Source organism: Blennius ocellaris, assembly GCF_963422515.1.
Source record: "Blennius ocellaris genome assembly, chromosome: 6".
Classification (NCBI taxonomy): domain Eukaryota; kingdom Metazoa; phylum Chordata; class Actinopteri; order Blenniiformes; family Blenniidae; genus Blennius; species Blennius ocellaris.
This window is the reverse complement of record NC_137655.1, coordinates 8,284,551-8,311,187: the sequence shown is the minus strand read 5'-3', so window position 1 is coordinate 8,311,187 and position 26,637 is coordinate 8,284,551. Positions and strand designations below refer to the sequence as shown.

Sequence of the window (26,637 nt, the reverse complement as noted above, 5' to 3'; positions counted from 1 at the left end):
CGAATATGTGCGCGTAAATTGTCCTCCGGAGTTAAAGCGCATGTATTTACTGTACACCGATGGTTTGAGTGGAAGTTAAAGGCCTCACGGAGAGTGGCGCAAAGCCTCAACTCTCCGAGAGCAAATGGATTTTATACTGCTGCCATTTATTCGATGGCTTTATTGGCCCACAAGGCTCCATCTGAACTCTATTTCAAAAAGCACGACACATATTTGAATGCCATTTCAAGAAGGAATCTTGTTTCAAACTAGTGAAACTATTAATATTTCAAGTAAATATTGCTATATATCACGAATATGTACGTTTACTGTAATGCGTAAAGTGCGTAACGAATATTATGTTTATTTAATTTTAACAACTTGTTTAAATTCAAACCATTTTGATAGTCCAACCAAAGCAATTGAAAAATGTTAATGTGTAAATCCTAGTAAATTTAATAACTTGTCAGTTGGATGGGAGTAATCTAACAAGGGTCGGTATTTAATCATTGGGGGATCAATAGCAATTTTGGGGCTCTATAAAGGTTATTGATTCATAGAATTGTGTTGCTTTGCAAAATAATTATTTTCGTTTTGTGTGGCGATTTGTCGCATTTATTTGAAGTTACATTCTCACATATTATATATTTGAGAAGACAGTGGGACGGTAGGAGAAAAGCTCCCCTGCATCACCCACCTTGATGTCCTCCTATTCGTGCGTAAAAGCCCAAAAAATAAAATGTCAAACAAATATGCAAGTGATCCGTTGGTTTTAACAGTAAATGAGCACCTCGTCTCTCTCATCTCAGACACATGAAACCATGACTGGTCCCTCCTGCTTATTAAGAGCACCAGGCCGCGCGCTGCCTGGCTCCCCCTCCACCCTCCTAACCCCTCCCCTTCCACTCTCAAAACTATTTAGCATCTGAAACCGGGATAAAGTTTCCAAAAAATAGTAAGGAAAAAACTTTCTGCGAGCGGAGAAGCGTGCCAGCCGCAGCGTCTCGAACTCCGTCTCTTCTGAAGACGAGCCGACAGACGCAGTCTTACATTGTCCGGCCCCACTCATATTTCAAGGATAGCGGTACATTTATTTTGCGTAACCACGGCTTCAAAGGTGGACAACGTTTTTTCCTCTCTATCCCTGCATTTCTTCAAGAAAGAAATGGAAGAGGGCTCCAGTTCTCCGGTCTCCCCTGTGGATAGTCTGGTGACCAGCGAGGAGGAGCTGGACAGGCAGCAGAAGTGTTTCGCGAGGAAGAGGGGACACAGCAAGAAGTCCAGCGAGGACAGCAGCAGCAGCAGCCCGGGGCCGGTCAAGCGAGGGAAGAAGCCGAGCCCGAGCAGCAACCAGTCGTACGAGGAGCTGCAGAACCAGCGCGTCCTCGCCAACGTCCGAGAGAGGCAGCGGACTCAATCGCTGAACGAGGCCTTTGCGTCTTTGCGCAAAATTATCCCCACGCTGCCTTCGGACAAACTCAGCAAGATACAGACGCTGAAGCTGGCTTCCAGATATATAGACTTCCTCTGTCAGGTGCTGCAGAGCGACGAGATGGACAGCAAGATGTCCAGCTGCAGCTACGTAGCGCACGAAAGACTCAGTTACGCGTTCTCCGTGTGGAGGATGGAGGGCGCTTGGTCTATGTCAGCTTCTCACTAGCGCACAGAGACCCTTCACTCATAATGCCAAAGCGGTGGGTACCACATCCAAAAAAACTAGTATCAGTAGGCCTTAGGTTATATTAGGAAGTATTTGTAAATCGACTGCTCCTATTATGCAAATCAAAAATCGACATCAACAAATTCGATCATCATATGCTTTTTACATTTAAATGTCATTTTCTCAACAGAAAATGCATTTTTCTGTTAAATCTTGGGGGAAATTGTGCGTCCACGTGTTTTTAGGTTTGAAGGACAGTTGTGGCTAGATTTTGATGAGTTTATTAAAACCCTCCTCATCCTTTCAGCTGCGCTTTAAGATTAAATCAGCCAGGGCGCTTCAAATAGCACAATCCAAGTTTTACGCGCCCATTAACCTGTGACAGGTTTCACGCTGAGGCCTCAGCATCTTGTTGAAATCCCTCTCGGCGCGTCCGGATGCTGCAGTGAGCGGGCACAACCACGCCACGACTGAGCCATTCACACTCCTGCACGAGAAGGCTCAAAGTTTAAGATTTGAAAAGCGGGACTTTGTCTGTTTTGAGAATTTACACGGAAGGATGTGGGCGGATAATAGTTTTGGAAACCTTTCCCAAGCACGAGGTGGACAATATATATCTTTTGTGCTATATTTACGCACCAAAAACAGGAAAACATGTCTTCTTAAGTTAAGGTTTTCTTTAATTATTATTATTATTCAGGACGTCTTAATAGCATTTTCTAATGAGCGAGTTAGAAAAGGAGCCTGGCCTGAGCGAAACGTAGCTGTCGTGCCACCACCGGTAATTTATATCCACAATCGAGCACTTTCCTGTGTGGAGACCGCAGGAATGGGCAGCTCGGCTGGACATGAAAGTTCAAGCCAGAGCAAGACAATAAAAGCAGAGGCCCATATTAACGAGCAGAAAGGATAGAAGTGTGAAGAGCTCCGTGCATGCAATGCGTAAAGCACAAAGATCGGGTTGATCAGGTTTTTTTAAATTATGGAATTGTTGTTGGAGAACTCAGTTTGATCTTTTGCAAAAAAAAAAAAAATGGTGGGGTGGGGTTTGGATATTTCAATTATTGCAGAAAATTGTGAATTTCATCGAAATATTCAACATACCCAATAAGACATATATGCCGGTTTTCTTTACTGAATCTGTGATAGTTTGAAGTAAAGTAGACGACACCTAAATAACACCTTTCTGGATAAAATAAGCAGAATCAGGGTTTATTTAGTTTTGGTGGGTTTGACATGTAGTTACCACACCGCCTGATCCTAAGTGCCAGTCATCAGCAAGGCGTTGTTGTCGTTACACTGTGAAGGGGTGAGGGGGGGTGAGGGGGGTGAGGACTCAGCTTCATTACACTGATTTGTGTAAGCACAGTAAATTTGAGGGTGGGTCTTTTTTTCTGAGCTGAATTGACATCGGTGGAATGTGAAGGAAAATACCAAAGCGTGGAGAAATGAGCACAAGAAACCTGTCTATGCTGCTCTTGGACTTCAAACTATGACAGTACTTAGGGTTTTTTTTCCCCTCCACGTGCATTTTAACGGAAAGGTGATGTACACTGTCAAACTTGTGTGGGCGAAGCCCTACCTTTAAAAAAACAATCCTTTAAATCTTTTACTTTAACGTTTGTGGTTTGTGGAAGGTGATGATGTACTTAAAGTTTGGTGGGTTTAGTGTTCCTGTGGGAAATTGGATTTTATTGTTTTAGGCTTATCCTGTAATCCAGACGGAAATGAAAAGGCGTGAATTTACTCAGGTGTTTCCAATTAAAAAAAACAACTCGTTCCGTATTTGACTGTAGCACGGCTCAAACACTAAACGTTTTCGTGTGGTTTCACTGATTCATTAATGACTTCCCACAGACTGAGCCAGTGCGTCTTTTTCAGTGCACTTTTACGCGTGCGCACAGCTTAATCAATAATTTTTCTTTTATCCTCCCCACCCCCTATTTCTCGTTACAGACTGTTTACTTCTGCAAAGATGAAGACCAAATGGATTAATGAAGAACCCATCGACCTCACGGGCATGGAGACGTAATGTGACGCACACACACTCTTGGAGGAGCGCATGTGTGTGTATGTGGATGCAGATTCATCACGCTGCATTTGGAGCTGATTGTGGCACGCAGATTAAAAAAAAACAAACCCAAAACAACTGAGTCCAACAAACAGCTCGGATGTACGGCCTGTATCACCAGAGTCATCCTTTAACCGTAAAGAAGGGAATATATTTTGATTTCAAAGACTTTAAACCAAAGTATAAATATAAATGAATATATATAGAGAGAGAGGTGAATGCATATTGTACATACTTGTACGCCTGTCGTCTGTAAAGGGACCAATGCAATTTAGAGAGTTTCGCTGCATGGATTCATTTCACCGACTTTTTTCATCCAAAATCCGTCCAATGTACATTTTGTTTGTTGTTCTGCTTATTTATTAAAACACGTATTTTTTGAACGAAACAAGGCTCTTTTTTCAACTCCATATGTAAACTCTAACAACAAATGAACAATGGAGTTAAAGTAAAATAAATACATAAAAAAAAGGGTCGGGCTGAGCCAATTATTTGAAACAACGTACAAAAAAAGCGTCTTGGACTGTTCTACATTTTTCTCTGCTGGGTGTGAGAAGTCGCCCCCTCCTCTTGTTATGGAAAGGGAAAAAAAGTCAAAGAGAGGGGGTGGGGGGGTCGTGGACCAACATACCATAAAAAAATACAGCTTCATTAACAGTGCAGGAAATTCGAGCCAATTTTGAAGCAGGGCCGTATAAAATGTTTGTCCGCTCAAATAACGAGTAATCGTTTTAAATAGCGACGCCTTTGGGCTCTTTAACGAGCAGGGAGCCCCAACAGCCGCAGATAAGGACAATAACTCCGCACTCTGCTTCACAGAACCACTCGAGAGCAAAGAAATGCCTTTTAATCGCTCCTGCTTGCTTAATGCATTAAAACACTGTTTACATCCCGCTTTCCCAGACGTGGTTAGATGGTATCTAAACACTATAAGGGGCTTATTGTTATAGGGGGGGCTGCTGTGTGGTGGCTGAAACTCTGCACTGCTGCTTGAAAGAGGTTGATGAATCCAAACTGCAGAAATGCCTGATCCTCTCATGGTTTAGTGTAGTCATCTTTATGATTTATAGAAGTGTAAGTTATGAAAGAAGTTTCAGACTTGCTGATATTCAGTATGACGGTACTGGGAGACTTCATTTTGCCTCATAAGGGTTAAAAATTATGTTAATGACAGTTTACTTTGGCTCCAGCTTCACAAACAAGACTTGAATGCTCTTTTCTATGGTTGTATATGGAAAACACAAAATACAAAAAAATTATGAGGTCCATGTAGAAATGCGGCACTGAAGAAATCTGTGCAGCATCATTTGTGCGCTTAAGTCACAATCACTGTGTTATTTGTGTTGTTGTCAACCATAGTGTTCAAGCAGTGTCACACTGCTGGGATGAATATGGAGTGATCTCAGCCATGCTGATATTCAGTACAGCAGCAACCCCTCTGTAATGTTTCCTATTTGGCTATGTCATACTCTCATTCTAACAGATTTCTCTATCTTCAACAGTGTTTCAGCAATATTACATAAAACAGGACATGTTGCACTGTGTGTTACTGTGAAGTGCAAATAATTAAGAAAACCTTTCGGGCAACTATACATAACCATGCAACCTAAAACTCCACTAACAGCAGAATTTCAGACAATTACAGATTTTGCATGAACCCTGAATCAAAATGCTGACATGAAATGTCTACATTTTCAGTTATCTGAAATTCCCTGGCTATTGTAAAATGTTGGCCTGAGTTAAGCGAAACACGGCTCCACAAGTGTTGAAGTAAAAGAGCAATTTTTGGTAATTGATATTCAATAAATTTTTTCATATGATTTCATTTTCAGTCAGTAAACTGAATCACGATTTTGATACTGTCAAGCACAACATCCAGCTCTTAGATTAAAGTTTATAGTAACTTTTTTGACACTGCAGCAGGAAAAAAAAAAAAAAATCCGTATTGACAAGTGTAATATAAGCTGGATGATTCAGTCCTGGATGGTGATGATGTGTGATAAAATAGCTTCTTTCTTTTTTTTTTAAATATCTTAAATCTCTCCAGGACTATTTTAGTACTATTCTGTTAGATTTTATTTCAAAGGTCTGTGAATGTGGGCCAAACAAGGAAACACCTGCAAACACCAGCTTTCCCCTCCAGCTGCAGGGAGAAGATGCTGATGCACCAAACTCACACGGTTGAGCTAATAAATCGAGATGAATGAGGCAGTGTCCAGACTTTATAAAGCACTTTAAAGGCATGATCTCAGTGATGACCATTAAATTCTGGTTAGCTTCCTGGTTACAAGGGATAAATTGATATATCTGATGAAGAGTGTGGTGTAATACTCTGATCTAAGCGACGAGTTCTGAGGTTGCTGTTTCTGGAGTGATATGACTGTGTCTGCATGATGATTGAGGGTCAAGCTCTTGTTCATTTTGGTAGATATATGCATGCTTGTGACAAAACAATACATTAAAAAAATATTGTTTTCTTTTGATAATCAGCTCTACATGTGGAGTTGCAAACTGTGCAAAGAGTTGAAACAATACCAGACAGAATCTTTTCTTAATTCGTTCACAATAACTTGTTAAAGATGAACAGATGCCACAGTGTGCAGTCACTTTTGGCATGGTGGTCTTGGACGCTGTTGGGCAAACCCTTCCTACCAAGGCCGGCTTATCCATGGGAGCCTGTTTGATACCTGCTCATTATCCCGGGCCCTCACAGCTGAGCTGCACAGAATCACCCGGGGCCACTACTCCAGTGGTGCGAGAGATCCAGATGTTTCCCGTAAAATCAGACGGAAAAAGCTACAAAACTTTAATTTGCAGTAAAAAAGGAATAAAGTGAAGGTTTACACTCTGTGAGCCTCAAACGGTATTCGGTGTTCGTCTGGTTCAGTTAGAAAGAAGAAAAAAAAACAAAAAAAAACTCCAAAGGTTAGCCTTATACCACTTGATGTTGGCTGGGATCAACTTCCTCGATGTGTGTGTGTGTGTGTGTGTGTGTGTGTGTGTGTGTGTGTGTGTGTGTGTGTGTGTGTGTGTGTGTGTGTGTGTGTGTGTGTGTGTGTGTGTGTGTGTGTGTGTGTGTGTTTTGGCAGTGCTGAAAGTCAGCTGTGTAGGCTGCCACCAGGGCACATAAAGCATTACTCAGACTCCAAATATGCATCAAGTGTTGATCTCTCTCCATTTTTTCCCCCATTGTGTGCTGGTGAGGATCACTTTATCAAGTCACTTCAAAAACACATGAAACAGCGACTTTGCTATGAAACCACATCACATAGCACGTATCTGCTGTTGTCACGTCATGCTTTTCTAAAAAACATGCTTTATGCCTATTGAAAAGAGGTTAAAATAAAGTCTAAGCTCGACTAAACAACAGATGCAATAGTTACTTTTTGTTTTTACAAAACAAGATCTTTTAAAGACATTAACACCCTCTTTTTCTACATAGCATCTACTGTCTTCATTCAGAATCAGAATCATCTCATCATTCACCCACTGGCTCCTTCTCTAAAGTCTTTGAGTATGTGTTAGTATATGAGGAGAATGGACTTGAGCCTTAACCAATCCATGAAGAGTGAAATCAGTACCTTTCATCCACAAACTCTTCTCGGTCTGTCTGAATCAGGATTATTCTGCGGTTTGTGAACCACATGCATCTCTTGTGCTTCTCTCTGGTCGCTTTGTGTTGCTCTGACAAAGAAAAAACAAACCACACTGTTATCTTTCCATTGAAGGTTACAAAAGAAACTATATTAAAATATTCTTTCATCATGTCGGCAACTATAATGTGTGTCACTTTTCTTTCACCAGCACATGAGCCATCTTTAACTGTAGTTCTCTAAATTCATAAATGATATATATGGTTTTGGTACTTGTAGCAAAACACGGGACGGAAATAATAAAGCAATATTGGATTTTTATTATAAACCCTGGTTAAGATTATTCCAAAAATATTCATCCACACCCTCCAAACTCAACAATCACAACTCAACAAGATATTTCTAAATTCCCAATAAAAGCTGTGTGTCTCTAAATCACAGCAAGAGACTATAACATCACTTCAGTGGGTGTTAAAGCATTTCAAAATAAACTGTTTGATCCTTTTTTCCCCTGCTTGTGAGAGGGAAAAAAAATCCCCCGCACATGGTCCTAAAGCAACAAGGAATTAACAGAAAAATGTGATAGCATCTCCAAAGCTACAGCATCATATGAGGAACAACTAATAATTCCTCAAATCTTTGCATGTTTAGTGTTATAAAATTGAAAATCTGTGAATCCTAAAGGGCCTCCTCCTCTCATGTTCGAGCCCTGGCTCTTTTACTGCGTGGCTCCTCGGGGATTTCTTGCACAGTGTGGAATACGGGGGTGGAGAACTGGACCGGAGAATATAGTTGTAAAAAGCTAGTCCAGCAAAGCCAAGACTATCCTAGAGTCTGAGTGTATGAGAAAGAGCATTTTTTCCTCTCGTTTCTTTTTTTTCTCCCTGAAAATAACATCTGTGCTGCGGTTCAGAAAACACCTTTCACTTTTGATTTGTGACCCATTGGAGGCCACGCGATCAAAGCCGGAGCTGTCATGTTGTTTTCCTATCTCTGTGTACAGGATGACTGTTGTTATCAACGAAGGGGGAAGATGATGAAAAAAGAGGAAGACTGTGAGATAAACTGATCTTGGGGTTGATGAGTTTGATGACAATTTTGCTATGTTTCAAGCCTGAATGAGTCGTTTTTCTCTTAAGAGGTTAAAACTGTATTGTTTTCTTTTAAGCTGAGATCTTCATGCGCATGGATTCATTCATTCAATACTTTTGTTTCCAGATCTTTGCAAGGTTTAATCAGTTTCTGTGACATGTGCAAATTAAGTTTTGACAAGTTAGGAGGAGGCAAAAATTGAGGCACCCGCTTCATGTTTGGGAATCGTACAATTAGTGAAAGAATAGATAAAATTAGTGGATAAAAAAAAAAAAATCACAGCTGAGCACAGCCTTTACCTCAGCAGGTGGTGGACTGTGTGTATGGGAATATGTGGCTCATTGTTCTGTGTGTAACTTAGCTCTTGGCTCTCAGCCTCGGAGAACATCTTTCCTTTTGGCATCGTCTCAAGTACATCTGGCCTCATCTCACACACACACACACACACACACACACACACACACACACACACACACACACACACACACACACACACACACACACACACACACACACACACACACACACACACACACACACACACACACACACACACACACACACACACACACACACACACACACACACACACACACACACAAAGTGTAAACTAACTGATGTGGACAATAACAACATATTATAAATTGAGATCCTCATCTGTTCCGCGCCTGAATAAATCACTCTTCACCCATCTTTCTCTGTTTCTCCACACTGTCATTTAACCTTAGTAAGCAGGTGGGCCAAGAAAGGACCTGCAGCAGGATCCTCATGAATCAGTGTCTGCAAAGTAGGAAAATGCTGTTAGTGTGGTTTGATGTCCACCAAATGGTAATTATAGTATCACGAACCAGTTCACACGAGGGGAAGAAGGAAGACGTCATCCAAACGTTGAAACACTTGCGCGATTTGACTGTTTACTGCCTTCACAAACACACAAACAAAACATAAATATGTGGTCAATCATCAACATGCACGCTGAATTGATTTAATGCTGGATGGTGTCTGGGATGAGACAATAACAAGCCATTTCTCTCTTCTCATGTTTTATGATTTGGCTAACTGTTTGAGGCTTGTCAGTTTGCCCTAACTATGAGCACCGAGCCAATCGCAAGGCCGAGTTTCGGGGCGGTACCTTGACCTCGCTCAAAAGCCGCAGTCATTTTCTCTTTCCTGCCTCGTTTTGCAGCCAAAAGCCAGTAACACTCCAACATCCCACTCACCTTCAGCTGTGAAACTTGATTAGTCTTCAGACTAGTGAGGAGATGGGGTGGCAGTAATGCTTTGGGGGAGGTGAGGGGTTAGCTGTGTTTGTAGGTCTACATGTCGCCCCCTTTGTTGGACTTCATTAGCACTGGTGATAACTACAGGGGTCAGCAGGGGTCACCGGGTCGCAGCACTTCCGGAGCCGACTCACAAGGTGATTTACAGTACACACGACATGCTACGAAACCTGAACTTCAAGGTTTGACTTTAATATGAGAATGTCCAATACAGGCTGTTCACGGAGAATGTATACTTACAAGTATATAAAACCAAATTTCAATTGACTACCCAATTCAAGATGAAAGCTGAATGTTTTACCCAAGGACACTTTGGACCAAGTGAGATGTGGGAGCATACCTCCAACCTTGGGACTGGAAGACAACTCACACTACCCACTGAGTCACTGCCGCTCCAAAATCATTAACAACTCAGAGTTCCCACAAGTGAGCAGACGAGTGGTAGAAACAATGTCGTCACCCACCAAACCCATTATGCTTGTAAAATCAATATGATCAAGAGACTGGAAATACTGCTTTTTTTGTATTTAGCTGTAAATACTGTATATACAAAACTATGAGGAACCTCCTGCCTTGTTTGACAACCCACATAGATTTTCCCATTCCGTAAAGTGCGGATGTATTTACACTGATCTTGAGCAGTTATTGCAGCTTACTAGTCAAAAATAACAGACTGTTGTTAAGTTTTGTTATGTTTGTCTCTATGTGAACTATATGAACTTTCAATTCATAGTGATGTATGTATGTATGTATGTATGTATGTATGTATGTATGTATGTATGTATGTATGTACGTATGTATGTATGTACGTATGGGTGGATGTCCCTTTTGCATCAAAAAAATTGCAAAATTAAGCAAGTCAAAAACATTTAAGATGGGTGAGATTCTTTCTGAGCTTTGCATGAGGGGATGCTGAAACAAACTTTAAAAATGAAAATCAATCTTTAAAGTTTTTATCCTACAGTTTGTCAGAAGAAGTCAAATTCACTTGGTTTAAAATCCCTAATGTGGCCATCAAACGACCTCTTAGAAAACCATTAAGTCTGAGTGCAAATATAGGCAGTTTATAAATAAAGATGTGAAAATACCTAAACAAGAAGCTATCATCAAGCTATCATGGTCCTGATTGACTATCTGATGACATAATCTCTCTTTACCGGAATTGCTGAGCATAAAGAAGAGTTTTGGTGCCAACAGTGTGAGCGGGAGAAGCTGCTGACCACCTCTGAACTCCACCCTGACGCTTCTGCTCGTAACACCCAAGATGACTGTGGCCCAGTCTCGCTGTTATGTTTGCAAAAGCACCCTGTGTGTGTTCTCCCTCCCCCTCCTTTTGAAGTCAGTACAGCAGACTAAACACATACAGTAGCAAGGCAAACAAATGCTGTGCAGCTTTTCAAACACACCACGGATCAGACGCCCCAACTGGACTGGTGGAAGATCCTGTGGAAAGAACTGCGAATGGATGCGAGTTCTTCATACACATTTCCATTGTTTCCAAAGTTGTGCTTGGGATGAAATAAGTCGAGGCTGACTGCTGAATTTGTTCTAATTTTTATAGTCTTTTTCTTGGCCTTTCTCTCTTCAACGCTCCATCGACTGACCTTGACTGGGCCGCCGTTATATTCCACACCACAGGCGCTTGGTACAACCCTTTGACAATCCCCAATGTTTTTACATGTCAATGTGTGTCGATGACCTTTGTTTTGACTCCAATGACTGTCTTTTATAATTACTTTTATTTGTCATCTGAGCTGCTGGCCAAAGCCCCATTGCCCATTTGGAGTTACTGGAACCAGTAATTAAAACGTGGTGATGAGTGCAGCTGGGAGGACAAGGCCTTTTTTTTTTTAACACATATGGGCGGCTGGGTAATAACAGAGCTGATAACTGCGAGAAGACGAGCACCGAGCCACCACACACCAGAATGTCACTGCAGAGGAAATTGAGAGGGAAAATAGAGAAGAGGAAGCGGGGGTTACTCGAGTTTATCCTTTACTGACATTTCATTGCTTTGTTGTGGGACAGACGCAGCCATCTTGAGGGTAAAGTTCAACAGGCAGGGCTCCACCTCTCATTTGACCCGACCTAGCTTGGAGGGCACGGGGGTTGAGTGTCACCACGTAAGTAGAGATAGGTGAGCCGGGCAGTCTGCATGTCATGAGCGCTGTTGTTAGAGCATCACCGGCCACACAGGAACAATAAAGAGGGCACATTCCCAACTTTACCGTCGTCCATTTTTCTTCTGGGAGCCTTCACGGATCTTTTCAGCACATGTAAGAACGTAAATATTGTCCCTCATGTCTCCATTTAACCTTCTTCCCTCGTGGAGCCGGAGATGTGAGTTTTTCGTTTGCTTTCGACGCAGTGTGATGTCTCAAACCTCGGTGATTTACAGGGATTGTGAGAAGCCTGCTGTCGGGATTATTGACACTGTTACTCGCCACGCTCAGAGTTTGAATGAAAGCAGAGGAATGTATGTTTATTTGAGGGGAGGTAAGGCTGGATTGGCTTTGTTTGCCTTGGGACTGTTGTCTTAGTTCCACCACCAACAGGGATTCACTACCGTTTATTTGGACACCAGCTCGGACCTTTGACCCCTCCAAATGGGTGGTTAATCCCAGTCAAAGCTACCGTGGGGCTCGTGTCACAGTTCTTGCCTATGATGCCTCCCTCTGGACTTAAATGAGAACTCCCTCCAGTTTTACACAACAAAGTCTGTTCACAGAACTACTTTGTGTGTCAAAAATTGTTGTTCGGAGCCTTGTGTGGTTCCGGAGGGAGCTTCACACAGCGGGACACATTGCCCTCCTTATCTGAGCTGAAGGTTAAACCACTGTGTTGGGCGGTGGAGCCACTGTCTGCTTCAATCTTTGAGCAATAGTACATAAGAAGAGCATTGAAGAGGAGGTTTATAAGGGATTGAACAGTTATGCTTTTGCAGTATTCATTTAGATAAGGGGTGACCACCGTGGTGCCCATGATGAACTCGCCGACAATGACCGTGTCATTAGCCCATCATGCATGTTCTGAAACTAGTGGTCAGTACAAACAGTATGGCCTTAAAACGTAACATCACCAAAGTCATAACGAGTGAAAAATTTAAATGTTTGGGTTTTGAATAGAATCTTTAGAAGTGTAGGCCTCACACTGGTTTCCCTCAGAACAAAAAGGTTGTGGGTTCAAGTCCAGGATAGGCCTTTCTGTGTAGAGTCTGGAATCATTCAAAACCTCCTCCAGTTGCCTCCCACAGTCCAAAAACATTGATCTGAGGTCCATTGGTGACCTAAACTGGCCTGTGGGGGTGAGTGACTGTTTATTGGTTTGCCCCGTGATGGACTAACGACCTGTCCAGCCCATTGTTAGCTTGGCTGGAGACCCTACGACCCTGACAAGGAGGAAGTAAAATAGGAGATGAATGGATAGAAATAGAGCTGTGTAAACTGATTTTCAAAGCTTGAAACAAATGGATATGAATACAAATAAATCAATATATTGTCTTGAAACAATCTTTCATATCATTGTAAAGTATTGTTGACTGTCAGAGCATTTTCAATGTAGTAATATTTATTTCTGTAAACATGGAAGTCGTTCTTATTACTCAGAACCTCAGTTTCAAAAAGATAGATACACATCGATAGTGTTTTCATCAGTGTGGAAGACAAATGTGGTAAAAATGGTCCTTGATTAAACTTAGCTTCTTACTTACTTTAAGAGTGAAGTGGTGTTACTAATAACCATAGCAGGAAAACAGCTTTTACAAAATCAGGCAACACATTGTGCATCACTGTACTATACAATAAATGACTTTTTATGTCAGACCAGCATCAATGCTGAGGGAAAAAAAACTGTCTTAACATATGCATATAGTAGTAGCCCACTGCTACTGTGTGACATTAAATAGAATATTAAACACTCAGAGAAATAACTTTCCCAGGTGGATGTTCTATTACTAATCAGTTACTAATGTATTGCTGCAATAGTTGTGGTGTTACAGTAAGAACTTCCTTAAAAACTTTTATAAGAATGAAAAAAATGCCTGAGAATTTTAGGATGATGTTATTATGTAGTATTACATTTATTGGCATTTATGTCAGATGGGTCTCTGTTCCGATTAATTTATTTCCAATAATAATTTGCTGTTAAACATAAACAAGGATTACAATGCTAACTCTGCAATCCCGCTATCGTAAGTACGGCAAAGCACAATGAAACACATACCTGAAGGATCACACGATGAATTCAATCTTTTATCTACCCTGCTTTTATGAAAGAGTCCTGTTTTCTATTATTATGCATGAGGACATGCACATATCTTCAACATCTGCCTTGTAGACCTGCTTACCCGGCCCATGAATATGCATTTTCTCTCCAATGGGAACCAGCGACTTGCTTTATAGACATAAAAACCAGACAGTGCAGTTTTTCCAAAACAATACTTTATATCGTAGATGTCAAAGACAACATGTTAGAGCAAAAGTTCCCAAGAAAAATTATACTATTTCTGTAACAATGGTGGAACAAGTCAAGAACATAACTGATAAAAAACAAAAAACAAATAACGAATATGCATTTTATACATATGTAAACCTAGAGCTGTATTTGAACCACAGTGGTCATAGAGATAACTGGCTTATTCATGGGAATGGACGACCGTAAGGAGAACCAGGCACCTGGATGGAGCCCTTTGAGAAGTCCAGATGTGACAAAGAACTGACAAGTTTTCCAAACCCCCCCCCACCAGTCACATCTCACATGTAAGGATAAAATGACAGACAATTGATGCAGTTTACAAAGCGCCCCACTAAAACAGTCTGTTTTTCTACATAAATACATTGAAGTCTATCGCTTGTGCTAGATACTTTTTCCCTTTTTTTTGTGTGTGAACTTTTTAAGTTAGGTTTACCAGATTTAATGATTGCATTTGCAACAGTTAGAAGCATGAGGGGGATTTTGGGGTGTGTGTGTGTGTGTGTGTGTGTGTGTGTGTGTGTGTGTGTGTGTGTGTGTGGGGGGGGGGGGGTCCATGCTACAAAAAACAAAACAAAAAAAGCAGTCAAAGAGATTAGACAGTTTGGATACAGTGAAAGTACTATTGTCCTTCAGTGCTTGATCCCTTGTACTGATATGTGGCAGGGGACAGACAGATAGACCAGACAGGTAGGCAGTGCATGCAGACGTACAGATCATGCAGAGAGCAAAGAGGATTGCAGTGGAGTCAGATCAGACTACCGTAACAGACAAATCTCACACCTACAAAAAGGTTCGAATGTACAAAAACTAAAGTTCTGCCTCCTAATAAATGGAAATTATAACCTAATGGAATGTTGCTGCTTCTCTCTTTCTGGTCACTGGACATTGTTTTAAGACTAACAGTGAAGACAGATGGCCAGAATAGCCAGACAGTGCTAGTTTTGGCAGCGCTCAAAAAACCAAAGCATGAAACGGTAGAAAAGCCGCGACTGGCAATGCAGTGCAAAGGTTTCTGGGAATGTTCTGGGCTGGGTTACTGTAACGCTTCTCCGCAAGTGAGTCAAGACGTGCAGAGAGGTCAAGCGTGTTCCGGCCATCGAGATGCTCAGGGGAGACAGGTTCTATACGTTTTCATATCCCAACGACAACAACAAAAACCTGTATGCATGAAGCGTCCACACAAATGGCAAAGAAGGAGGAAGTAGTGCATCTGTGACTAATAAAATAGGAATGTAAAGAAAAAAGCAAAATGCAAGGATGCAATGATGAAAAACAACTTTAACTACAAATTTTTGTCACACGTTCTTGTTAACTTTCTACGCTACGGATCAGAGATCTTCTTCGCCGCAAGTGCTTTGTCTAATGCAGAGTTGGTTGTCAGTGTCACATACTCTTTCTACATCCATACGCAAGTCTAACATATTTTTCACTAAACCAAAGACATAGATGCATACGAGTCCACACATGAAGAGAAGTCTAAGGGAAACTTGTTTGCAAATGAAACCATAAATTCATTAATTGATTGGAAGCTCATCACAGGTGTATATACACCTGTGATGATTGATGTTTTATGTAAGATATTTGAGGTAAATTTGGTACGAAAAGTTCCTGTATAATATTACCATCACTCATGTACAAACATCTATGAACTAATTAAAAAAATAGGGCATGTGACTAAACTCATGGTCATACATTAACACACCATACATGTCCACCAATAAGACGACAACAAAATATCCATAATGCGTTGTAAGGATATGTATGGCGGTAAATTATTTAACGTAGCCACATATGTAATAATGTAAAATGTAACCACATACTGAGATGAGTAAAAAAAGCATGTGACACTGCATATCTTAATGTTTTGTTCCCCAAAATGATAAGCTTTCATTGAATTTTCATATGCACTCTGTAACTGTTATTCCTTTTTTCACTTATATTTTTGCACTAAGCTCAATTATGCTAGCCCCAAATTTATCAAAAGCAAAAAGAAGAAACACATGCTGGGAAAAGGCATTCCCCTGACCCGGTACTCTGAGAAAAGCTGTGGACCCCCTCTCTGATATCTGATTTGCCAATAGATTACAGTGAAGACAAACACTTGTGGACGCACCCAAACTCACCAACAAATGCATACACATGTTTGATAGAAATTTGGTCAAGTAAAAATTGAAGTATTTAAATCATTGTCATGCAAAATCATTTACAAAGCATTAAACAGAGCCCACCCAATCCTTTGTTTTTGTTCTACCAAGCATGTCTGAAACTTAAAAAAATTAAATAAAATAAAAACAAGCGTGAAGGAATACTACTTTGATCATTTGAGAGAAAAACCTTTGTGTATCGCATTTCTTAGAAACGAAAGGATCAAACTGATACCAAGCAAGATTTGTGTTTTTCTACAACGACATCGACACAAGAGACAGATCGGAAAAGTGTTGAATCGAAACAAATGTGTGCGTGAACATGTGTGGCTGCACACACCTGCTGTAACAGTGTTAAGGTACCAGTGGGATAAATAAAGTGAAAAACTAGTCATCACTGTTGACAGACAAAAAGGACAGCCAGTAAAACGCTGTACAAAACACATAATCAGCTGTGACCCGGGACAGCAGACGGTGCCTTCAGGGACACCGGAAAAGGGCCACTACTGTAGCCAGACCCATGAAAAGTTTCAATACCAACTTCAGAAACAAGATCGTAGCATTTCAGTATGTATAGATATATATAATATACTCATTTATTTTATATATATATATTTATAAATCTACTATGAACAGACAGTAAATAAACAATTGTCCATCATTTTACAAAGTAGAAACATTTGCGCCCCAACAAGCCCACCCACAAACCAACCCCTCTCCCTCCCAACCCGGAAAACATCCCCATGTAGCAATGTCTACTAAAAACAAGTCTGAACCCTCAACTGCTGTGAAGTTTGTCGGCTTTACAACGTAACAGAGCGGCAGAGAGGCGAGCGCGGATGATATGTACAAAGCAACGAGGCGGAACGCGGCTAAAAAAGTACAAAAATAAGTCACTGGAGTCCACTGGAAGGGGCGAAGCGATAGCAGGGGGAAAGAGACACAGACGAGAGGGAGAGGGGTTGGCGAAGGCGGTCACTGATGAGCGTGTGCGGTGCGAATACTCGGGAGATCAGTGTCCCATGTACAGTAAACAACAGTAAACACCACGGCACTCTGTTTTCTGTTTACTGGAAAAAGATACGTTAAACACATGACTAGCTCGTAGATGAAATAGAGGCGGCACAAGATAGTTGCCCAGAGGCTAAACACAAGTGCAGAGGATGGTTATACACAGGAAAGTCGTAGCGGCAGAGGGGGGGGAGAAAAAAAAAAGCTAAGCTGGCGGCTGGTGTGGTGCTCAGTGTGTTTATTTTGACTGGACTGGCAGCTTTTCTGTGGATTTAGCTTGAAAGTTTCCCACATCATTAAGAATTATTAAACCTTTAGCTCCTGTTTTCTTAAATATTAAGGTAGTTATGACTTCGATTCACGAAGGATCAAGAACTGACGCTGCATTTCAATTTAATCACACACTTATGAAAGCTAAACCTGCAAGAGGATTCCGTATCCAGAGAAGAGACTGAGCTACATGTGCTATTGAAAATGGAAAATCTATCAATCTGACCCACTAAGGTATGGCAAGTCCAAAAAACAAACAAACAATAAACCCCAAATCTCATATATAGCAGCTATCTAAATGCACGTGTGATGCCATTGAATTTTTATAAAGACCAGTTTGTGCTTCACTGTATACAAACGGACAGGTGTGTACACTTCTGCCTCATAGCACCTGACATTTGGGGAACAGATGTGCTTAACAAGTGCTGTGAAGATGTGAAACCAGCTGTGGGAGTACGTGAACACCCCCATGGAAACCCCCAGGTGGTGTGCTCCTTGCAACCACCTCAATGCGCTCCTCTATAAGACGGAGCTGCCTCAGCAAATTAGCCCATTAAAAATTAAATTGTCTTTATCCCTCAATAATCTGCACCAAGTGAGATCAAGGCCAACGTGGGAGCCGCTGACAGTTTTCTGTACATGTTGAGTTGGCGAGTTGCTCGACTCCAATACCTGGCATGCTTTGGCTTCACATACAATATGCAAAAGATTCTACTTTTCACAAGTCATCGTTGCTTTAGTAAAGTGCATGCTACTGTACTTCTCTTCCCGTATGAAGAAGGACTGATGTCTACATGAAACAAGTTTCCTAAAAAAGTTAGCCACTTCCAACTCATGACCTTCCAAGTCGAGATCGATAATGGGGGGGGGGGGGGGTTTAAAAAAAACACGAGGATGGATGGATGGAGACAAGGTACAGTAGGCTGGCTTTGAAGGGAATTATAGGTAAACATGCCAAGGTCCTCCGGTCTATGTGCCAACAACATGCAGGCAGTGGCTGTTTTCGCCAGGTTAGAAATGTTCGAAGGGAGGTTGGCGAGAAGAGGCCTCGTTTCCAAACCTGTTTTTAAGGCAGAGCTCCTCAAGTGAAGCTCAAAAATCCACCGGGTTTGACAAAGAAAAGGCACAAATGCACAGTCTTTTTACTGACGCAAGTTTTTGTTATTTTATGGGGGGGGGATGTCCTGGAAACACACGGACTTTTCTCTTGTGTCAAAAAATGTGATGATTTCTATTTAGATACCTTGAAAGACGCAGGAATCCGTCTTGAGTGCAGAGTCACAATCACACTAGCTCTGGTGGTCTTGATCAAAGTGAGGAGATGAAGATAAAGCACGCATAGAACAGAACGCGATACGTAGACGAGTGCAGATCATCAGTGTACACTCCAGACTGGCGATCAAAAAAAGTACAACTGTGTAGTGTTTTCAAAAGCACTGGCACTCGAGGCGCTCAAACCAAGTCGGTTTCCCGATCACATCCACTTGCAATGCAACAAGTTCAAGCTGACTGCTCTGTGCACCTATGGGCAGTGAATGCATCGCCAGTCCTCGGTGTCACACTTTCCCCTTTGAGTGCCACTTCGGTCAGCTCGGCCCGTCGTCTCCCGGGATAAAACGCCATCTAGATGCGGCAATGGTGAGACGCGGGAGAAGAACAATCAAATGTGAAGACTGATCTGAGTGGTCAAAGGCCGGACTTGTTTCTTTACATGGGAGGCTCCTCTTCCATTGGCTCCTCTTCGGTTCTGGGAAACAAACACCACCATGACAAAGGTAAATATTTGCTCTTGGTAAAGTCACTGCATAAACCTAAAATGTTGGACACGGTTAAAAAGGCTTGATGGGAACCTCATCATGAGTCTCACAAACTGAGACAAGTAGCTGAAACAAGCCAACAAGAAGACTAACGGTGGACTAACAATACAAACCTCTTTCCAATGTGCTTGTTGGCGACAGACAGCGAGGCCATGGCCGACACAGTCTCGGCTTCCTCTGCGTCACGTTGGAGAGCTTCACTCAACGAACAGCCGACCGTGGAGGCAGAGCGCTGGAGTGAGCGCCAGTGTTTACCTACAATGGAAGATTAAAGGGGCGACGTCTCAATAGTGCAGTGAAACACAGAGAGAGACGCAGCTGTTGAACTTTAACAAGAACTTATAAGTGCAATGCTGGAGGAAAAAGTTTAGGACAAAACTAATCATTTTCCTCTATACTTCCTTCAGGGAAAAGCCAGTTTGTAGGCTTGAATTTCAGTTAATTCAAATAGTTATTGATTGTAACATGACTGAGCTTGGTGGTACTGCCATTACAAATACATATCAGTATTATATATATATATATTTGATCAGAGACACACATATATATATATATATATATATATATATATATAATAGTTTATATTTTCCTTCAGAACTGGATGCAATATGAATATTTTTAGTTCATGTGAGTAAGTTGCTGGAATACAGTATACATAAAAATGTTTTGCTGAGCTCAAGAGACAAGCAAATAACTGGCGCACTCAGTACTAAAGACAAACAAACAAATGCTGTACAATGATTTTAAAGGTTGAGACGATAAAATATTGTGCTCTCGTGAGGAAACGCAAGTCCAACACACAGTTTGACTGTCTTTTTTTATTTTAAAGGTTTACACATGGTGATTAAACGAATTAAAAAGACACAATAAATGTAATTACTCTGACCGTTATCGCACCTTAAATGCAGTCAAAATCAATCTGAGGTTTGAGAATACATGCAACACGATGGGAAATTTCTTATTTGAACCTTTAACATTCAGACTCTGGTCTGGAGACTATAGCAAAAAGGTTGTGAATGCTTTTTAGCCTTGCAAGTAGCTTAAGATTATTTCCAGTTGATCTAAAATCACTGATTCCATTGAGGGGTCAAATGATCTGCACCGGGTATAGATTTCAAACAGGTGCAGATTTTCCCTCGATTAAACATGCAAACAAATTCATCCTCACAGCTGAAAATTTGATAGAAAAAGAACTCTCCAAGAGCATTTTATCAGAGGATCTGTAGGTCGTGCTTTTAACTGTTTGACCAGGATGAAAAGTGAGAAGGAAAAAGCCTCAGGGTTTGTTATGAGCTGTTTTACAGTGAAATAGTCCTGGACAAATAACCAGGTGTGGGAATTTTCTATTAAATTTGCTATAAAACAACAAGGATTTCCATTTTAACTGGAAGTGCATTTCTCTACATGACTGTTGTGTTTGCTATATTGGTAGATACTATACATAAATACACATTCAGTGAAGGATTCAAGCGTGGGAGTAAATTCATGACAAGCACTCATTCCTTTAGAACAAGATGTTGAGGAGTCTTGAGCATAAATTACAACATTCCATATGAATTGACAAACTGGTCAATGTGTGAATAGAATGTGCAGAGAATACCCTATAGAATAAAAAAGATATATTACAAATGGCTGATAATATGTTAACAATATAAAATGTGTCTCTGATCAAACTTCATATTGATGAAACCACACCAGAATCATGAAAACTATGAAGATCCGGGATCAGGACTTTTACCAACATTATTCTTTATCTTACAGTTACAACAGCAAAAAACTGCATCATAAAACAGAAAAAAAGTGAGTTTTTAAAAATTACTATTTAGCATGAGAGAAAGCACATGTCGTATGCACAGCATGCAAATTTCCAATCCTCTCATTTGAATTACACCTTAAAATGAAACACGTGTTGTTTGTTCGACAATGTTCATTTTAAATGGAGATGGTTCTGAAGGGCTCACATTTTCTCCACAGTCCTATATGTCTAAAAGATAGTTGAATGTATGCACTTTCATTTTTTGCTTGGGATGGTGTGGTATTATTGGAATGAATTAAATGTGTTCTGATGTACGGGATGAGTAGTTACTCACTGTGAGCTTCAATGACTTTCTCCATGGAGTGCACAGCATTGGCGTTGGGTCTCTGCTGCATCACCTCGTCAGGGATGGGATCCAGCTGAAATAAACAGAAAATAATATTAACAAGAAAAAAACCCAACTCCCTTTAAAACATTTCCAACATAAAACTATGGTGCACATTTCTTCTACTATGAACACCTTATGCATCTTTTGACCGCATGTTTAGGATCATAAATGACACTTGTGCTTCAATGTAACTGCTGGTACCACTGGCATTGAGCCTGTTCGGAGTATCAGGTAAGAGCAAAGCATTATTTTTTTCTTTTAAATATAGCGAGCATTGCAAATTATGCATTCATGCGAATGTGACGGACAAGTGTTCAGGAGTGTGTTTTCCTAAATGTCATTTATAGTAATGTGATTCCCTCCTGGTTTGAAGGATCGGTTTTATATATGGCCGCCGGCCCGATGTTCAGTCAGTCGAAGAGGTAGGGAACAATCTCAATCTGCTGACGCAATAGAAACTCGACCTGCAGATGCACAACGCCTCCCACTCACTCAGGGCTTTGCTACTTTTTTTTTGACACACACACTACAATGTGTTGCTTTGTACTGAATCCCACTCAGAGGACGCGTACACAGATGCGCGCACGTGGAAACCGCCTGCTCACGCCAACACAAGCGCACACACACACACACACACATATATATACACACCTCAGGGAGCAGCGCGAAGCCAATGAAAGTCTCCAAACCACAATTCAGAGGAAACGGGGCTATTCCCCAAAGTGCCTTCTCAACCCGGAATGATTCAATTTCCCCGTTTGGCCGACTCCACGCACGACACGTTTTTATCCCGTTTTTGTCAAACGGACTCATAGAAGCTCAACATTCCTGCGCAGACAACATATATCGCTTTTCTGCTCAGTCATAACTCCGATGGAATAAAGGGCAGACTGAGAAACATGTACAGAGAGACATGGAGAGAACGAGAGCGAGAGCGAGAGCGAGAGCGAGAGAGAGGGAGATAGAAAAAGAAGGTTTGGCCTTGGATTTCAAGAGATGAATGCCAGAGAGAGAAGAGGAAAAAAAAGTCATCGTAGGTTGGTCTTGCTTGGCCAAGACTGGAAGTTTTCATTTAATTAAAACAAATAGTGTGTGGGAGGGGTCCGCGCGGGCTGAGGGAAAAGGCAGTCTAGGGAGAGGGATACTTTAATCCTGCTGTGGCACGACAGGCTGCATCATACGCTGAGGAGTGGACAGGGGTGTGTGCACAGACACACATTACAAACACGACTTACTTCTTTCCTTTCCTGCGTTAATACTGTGAGTCACTCATTAAATTCAGCGGAAATTACATCACCGAGCTGGGGAAAGATTGCTCTAGAATCTGGATGTTCAGAATGAACATCGACATGAACTGACGACGACGAGAAGAGGCGGCAGGAGACCACCTGAGATAAAGCATCAAAATAAATTGATGAAAAACTAAAATCATGCGGAGATAAAGCAAACGGAGGAATCTGATAACTGCTGGGGGCCGGGCAACGGAAGGGGTCGACCAAGTCACATACCTGGGAGTGTAATTGCAGTGGAATAGGAAATAAGAGGAATATGAATAGGGAAAGCTAGAGCAGCCTTCAATATTCTCAATAAAATCTGGAAAAGATCCACTCACCAAGCTTCAAATTTTTTATCGCCAACGTTAAGAACATACTGCTCCATGGGTCCGGCCACCGCTTAAGACGCATACTAAAGACCTTCTGTTCAAAGAAAATCATCGACATCAACCAGGATTAAAGAAGCACTCTACCACTATGAAACAGCGGTTTAATAAAATTGTAATATGTGAAGACAACATCTCAAACCAATGCTAATGCAAACAGTACGCTCAGCAAATGACCGCGGCTTCACAACTGTTCTCAACAACTATCAAAACTCAAACAATCTTAGTAAATGCAAATTAGCTTACATTTTATTCTTCAAATGGCATCGTATGATCACTATGCAACCCAAACCTGTTGTATTACAGTCCCATCTACTGGCCTTGTCATTTTAACTTTTCTTCTCTCATCCAGGGAAACTTACAATATTTCTACAGTTTATCCATGTAATAAGCCAAGCTCAATCTTACATATTCCACACTTTGATCGTTAAAGTGAAGAAGTTTAAACGGGAACCTTTAACTGCTGCACTGTTTTGAAAAAAAATTGGTTGGCTGGGCATTAAAGCAAGCAAATCAACCCACATAATAGTTAGTAATTTAATATTGAGAGACTGAGATTATAAGAAAATCCCTGTCTGGAAGCTATTCATCTATTACTAGTGACTCCAGCATCCTGTTTGATATCAAATGACTATGCACTTGCCTTCATTTTTTATAAAGCATGATCTGCAGCTCTTCCAATAAACAACTGGAAGCACACATGTAAACATTCCACTTCAGCTCAGATTATAACCAAGGGGGGGGGGGTTAACTTTCATGTTGTGTTCAGAAAACAATAGTGTTGGATCACAATTCAGTGACAAGGTCTCCTACAAAAAAAATGAGGAGGGCCAGAGTACAAGCAACAACAAGATGTTGACAAATCGAATGCATTCGCAGGAACAAACTGTATATGCAAACGATCAGATGACAAGCAGCTTGTTTACTGGAACATCAGTCTTAATACTCCATTAGGACTGTCCACAGTGATATATGGACAAAACCATGTCTATCCTTCTGTCTACGGCAGAGGTCTCAAACTCAGATCCTGGAGGGCCACAGTCCTGCACGTTTTCCATGTTTTCCCACTTCAACATGGCCGATTTCAATGAGCAGCTCCTTATCTGGCTTTATGCTGAATATGGTGATGAACCATCAGGACATTCAGGTGTGTTAAAGAAGGGAGACATGGAAAACATACAGGGCTGCGGCCCTCCAGCATCTGAGTTTGAGACCTCTGGTCTACAGTCATCTACAGCAGGGTTGAACATCGGCTGGAAATGTCACGTACTAATTCATCAATGCCAGCCCAAAATTTCCAGATCTCTCAACTCCAACAATCAATCTTCACTGCTGAACTGGCTCTTTCTGAGTTTCTGGCAACACCCATCATTTACCCACCAAAACCAGTGAGAGTCCCAGCCTTGCAGAGCTCTACCTACTAATCCCGCTTGCCTCAGCTCCCTGTCAGAACAAGGTCAGGGGTTCTCTGGGGTTTCATGGGGGTTCACCTCTAGAGCGGAGTTGGACAGGGCTGGTCTGTCAGCTTGATTGACAGCCGGGCCTCACGCTTATAAACTTTAATGGCTCTTGTCAGGGGTATTCCAGGGGCCCCCCGCCCGGCAGGTATGGCAAGCCAATGCAAACTAAGATGCAAGCACATGGTTTGTACACCATGGTGACATTATTATTATTTTTTTTGTTTGGGTTTGTGATCCTGCCTTTGCCCGTACTTTCGGTGCTATCGGGTGTATGGTATTCTATGACATTGAGGGGAATAATTTTTTATTTGTGATTTGACTGATTTTTGAGGAAGTCTCCCTTCGAACTAAAGTACAAAGTCATGGCCGGAAGACTTTTGAGACACCAAGGAAAGCCACGAGCCGAACGTGAGGAATGTGCCCCGGTAAAAAACATTCCTGAGGGAGGCTATAACCAAAACAGTGGAAAAGAGGAGGAATTCCACTTGTTCAGCGTAAGGAAAGCACACAATGAATTCATTGTTTACCGTTGTGTCCCTGGACATGTGCTGGCAGTCACTAAAACCAGTTGATTATGTTATGCTAACTGAACAAGCTAATGGTCTGTGTGTTGTGCAAGACAGGCAACCTTTTTCGGAAAAGAGAGTAAGTTCACTCTTGTAGTTTTTAAGAACAATCGGGCCCAAAGCGGGGGGGGGGGGGGGGGGGGGGACAGGTGAAGTCGAGCGTCTTACTGTAACTGGAGTGTAAACACTCAGAATAACCTCACCAACAGCTGCTAACAATTAGCATATTAGCCAGTTGTTTATCAAATAATTGCTAACAACCGTGGTTTTCGAGCCGGGCCAACATCTGTTTGTGAGCAATCATCAATTAGTCCCGAGTTCAGAGTTGACTAGTGTAGTCGCCAATGCATCATTCATGAGCTATTTAACTAGGGACACTTCACCATTACACATTACAGAGATGGGCTGGGTGGGTAGGGGGAATGAAAAAAAAAAAGCTTGTAAAGTCCATTCAGCAATTTTCATCCCTCTCCCTTCCCAGCTAATTTGAGCTGCTTTCAAACGAAACCCAATGCTCATTATAGCAAAGCTTGTCTTAACCTGCCAATAAAAGCACGGCCATATTTCTCACACGAGTCCACAGCGAAGCACTAAAAGTACAGGCGGCACAGATGGAGAGGAGGGTATAAAAACACCTTTAGGATGTTTTTAACTCCAAAATCCAACAATAAAAACAAACTCTAGTTACAGAATGAAATGTTTGTCTCCGGTAAAAGTCAATAACTGTACTGTAATTTAATGACCACAGTCTGTGAGATTGCATCAGTTCTGAATGCCCACTATGACAAGTGCAAAGAGCGACGCTCCCTGGCACCGACGGCATCGTTCAACCCACATGTCATGCATGATGCTACTATAGATACTAAACTTAGATCAGGAGTTCTGTTATGGTGACGTACTGGGTTCAGGACACCTCCAGACAATACAAACTCTCAGGCGGTTTGAATAGAACATAAACAAAAGCACAGCTGTCCGGTTAATCCAACTGTGGTCTTATGCATGAGCCCACTCAGCCAACACACACGCACGCACGCACACACGCACGCACGCACGCACACACACACGCACACACACACGCTCAAAGTGAAATATATTCTCAAGAAAAAGAAAGTCAAGAATTCTTCTCGACTGAAGGCCACTTGTTGCTCAGACGGCCTCACTGCTCACCGCCTTCAGGCCTGGAAATCCTGGCTTTAAAGATTTGCAATCTGTGGCCGTTGCCAAACTTTGACGATGAACGAAAAGCAAAACAAGAAAACAGGCCTTTTTTTTTTTTTTTTAAACTTCCCCTTCTATCTCAATCCCCCGCTGACATTCTCCAGCTACATTCCACCTCCATTACTGAGACCTTCTGCTGAGTTTATGATTACAAAACATTCATCCTGTCGTTTTGATCTGATTGGGGACATTTTATCCT

At 41.6% G+C, this 26,637-nt stretch overlaps 2 protein-coding genes across 3 annotated transcripts in view; one reads left to right on the top strand and one right to left on the bottom strand.

Moving 5' to 3' along the window:
* Positions 1-947: 947 nt before the first annotated feature.
* On the top strand, positions 948-4,059 carry twist2. Its single transcript, XM_080498415.1, has 2 exons — positions 948-1,673; positions 3,596-4,059. The coding sequence occupies exon 1, from the start codon at positions 1,145-1,147 to the stop codon at positions 1,637-1,639; it is 495 nt and encodes a 164-aa protein (XP_080354541.1). The 5' UTR covers positions 948-1,144; the 3' UTR covers positions 1,640-1,673; positions 3,596-4,059.
* Positions 4,060-18,399: 14,340 nt separating this feature from the next.
* hdac4 (histone deacetylase 4) overlaps positions 18,400-26,637 on the bottom strand; it is a 90,925-nt gene continuing 82,687 nt past the window's right edge. For both annotated transcript variants that reach the window (XM_080497653.1, XM_080497652.1), the window contains exons 24-26: positions 21,481-21,565; positions 19,504-19,645; positions 18,400-19,320 (exon numbers count right to left, since the gene is read on the bottom strand). In XM_080497653.1, coding sequence (XP_080353779.1) covers positions 19,281-19,320; positions 19,504-19,645; positions 21,481-21,565 — 267 coding nt within the window. In that variant the 3' untranslated portion in view covers positions 18,400-19,280. The remainder of the gene's footprint in view (positions 19,321-19,503; positions 19,646-21,480; positions 21,566-26,637) is intronic.

Coding starts and splice junctions, on each gene's coding strand:
- twist2 (XM_080498415.1), top strand. CDS start 1,145: ATGGAAGAGGGCTCCAGTTCTCCGGTCTCCCCTGTGGATAGTCTGGTG.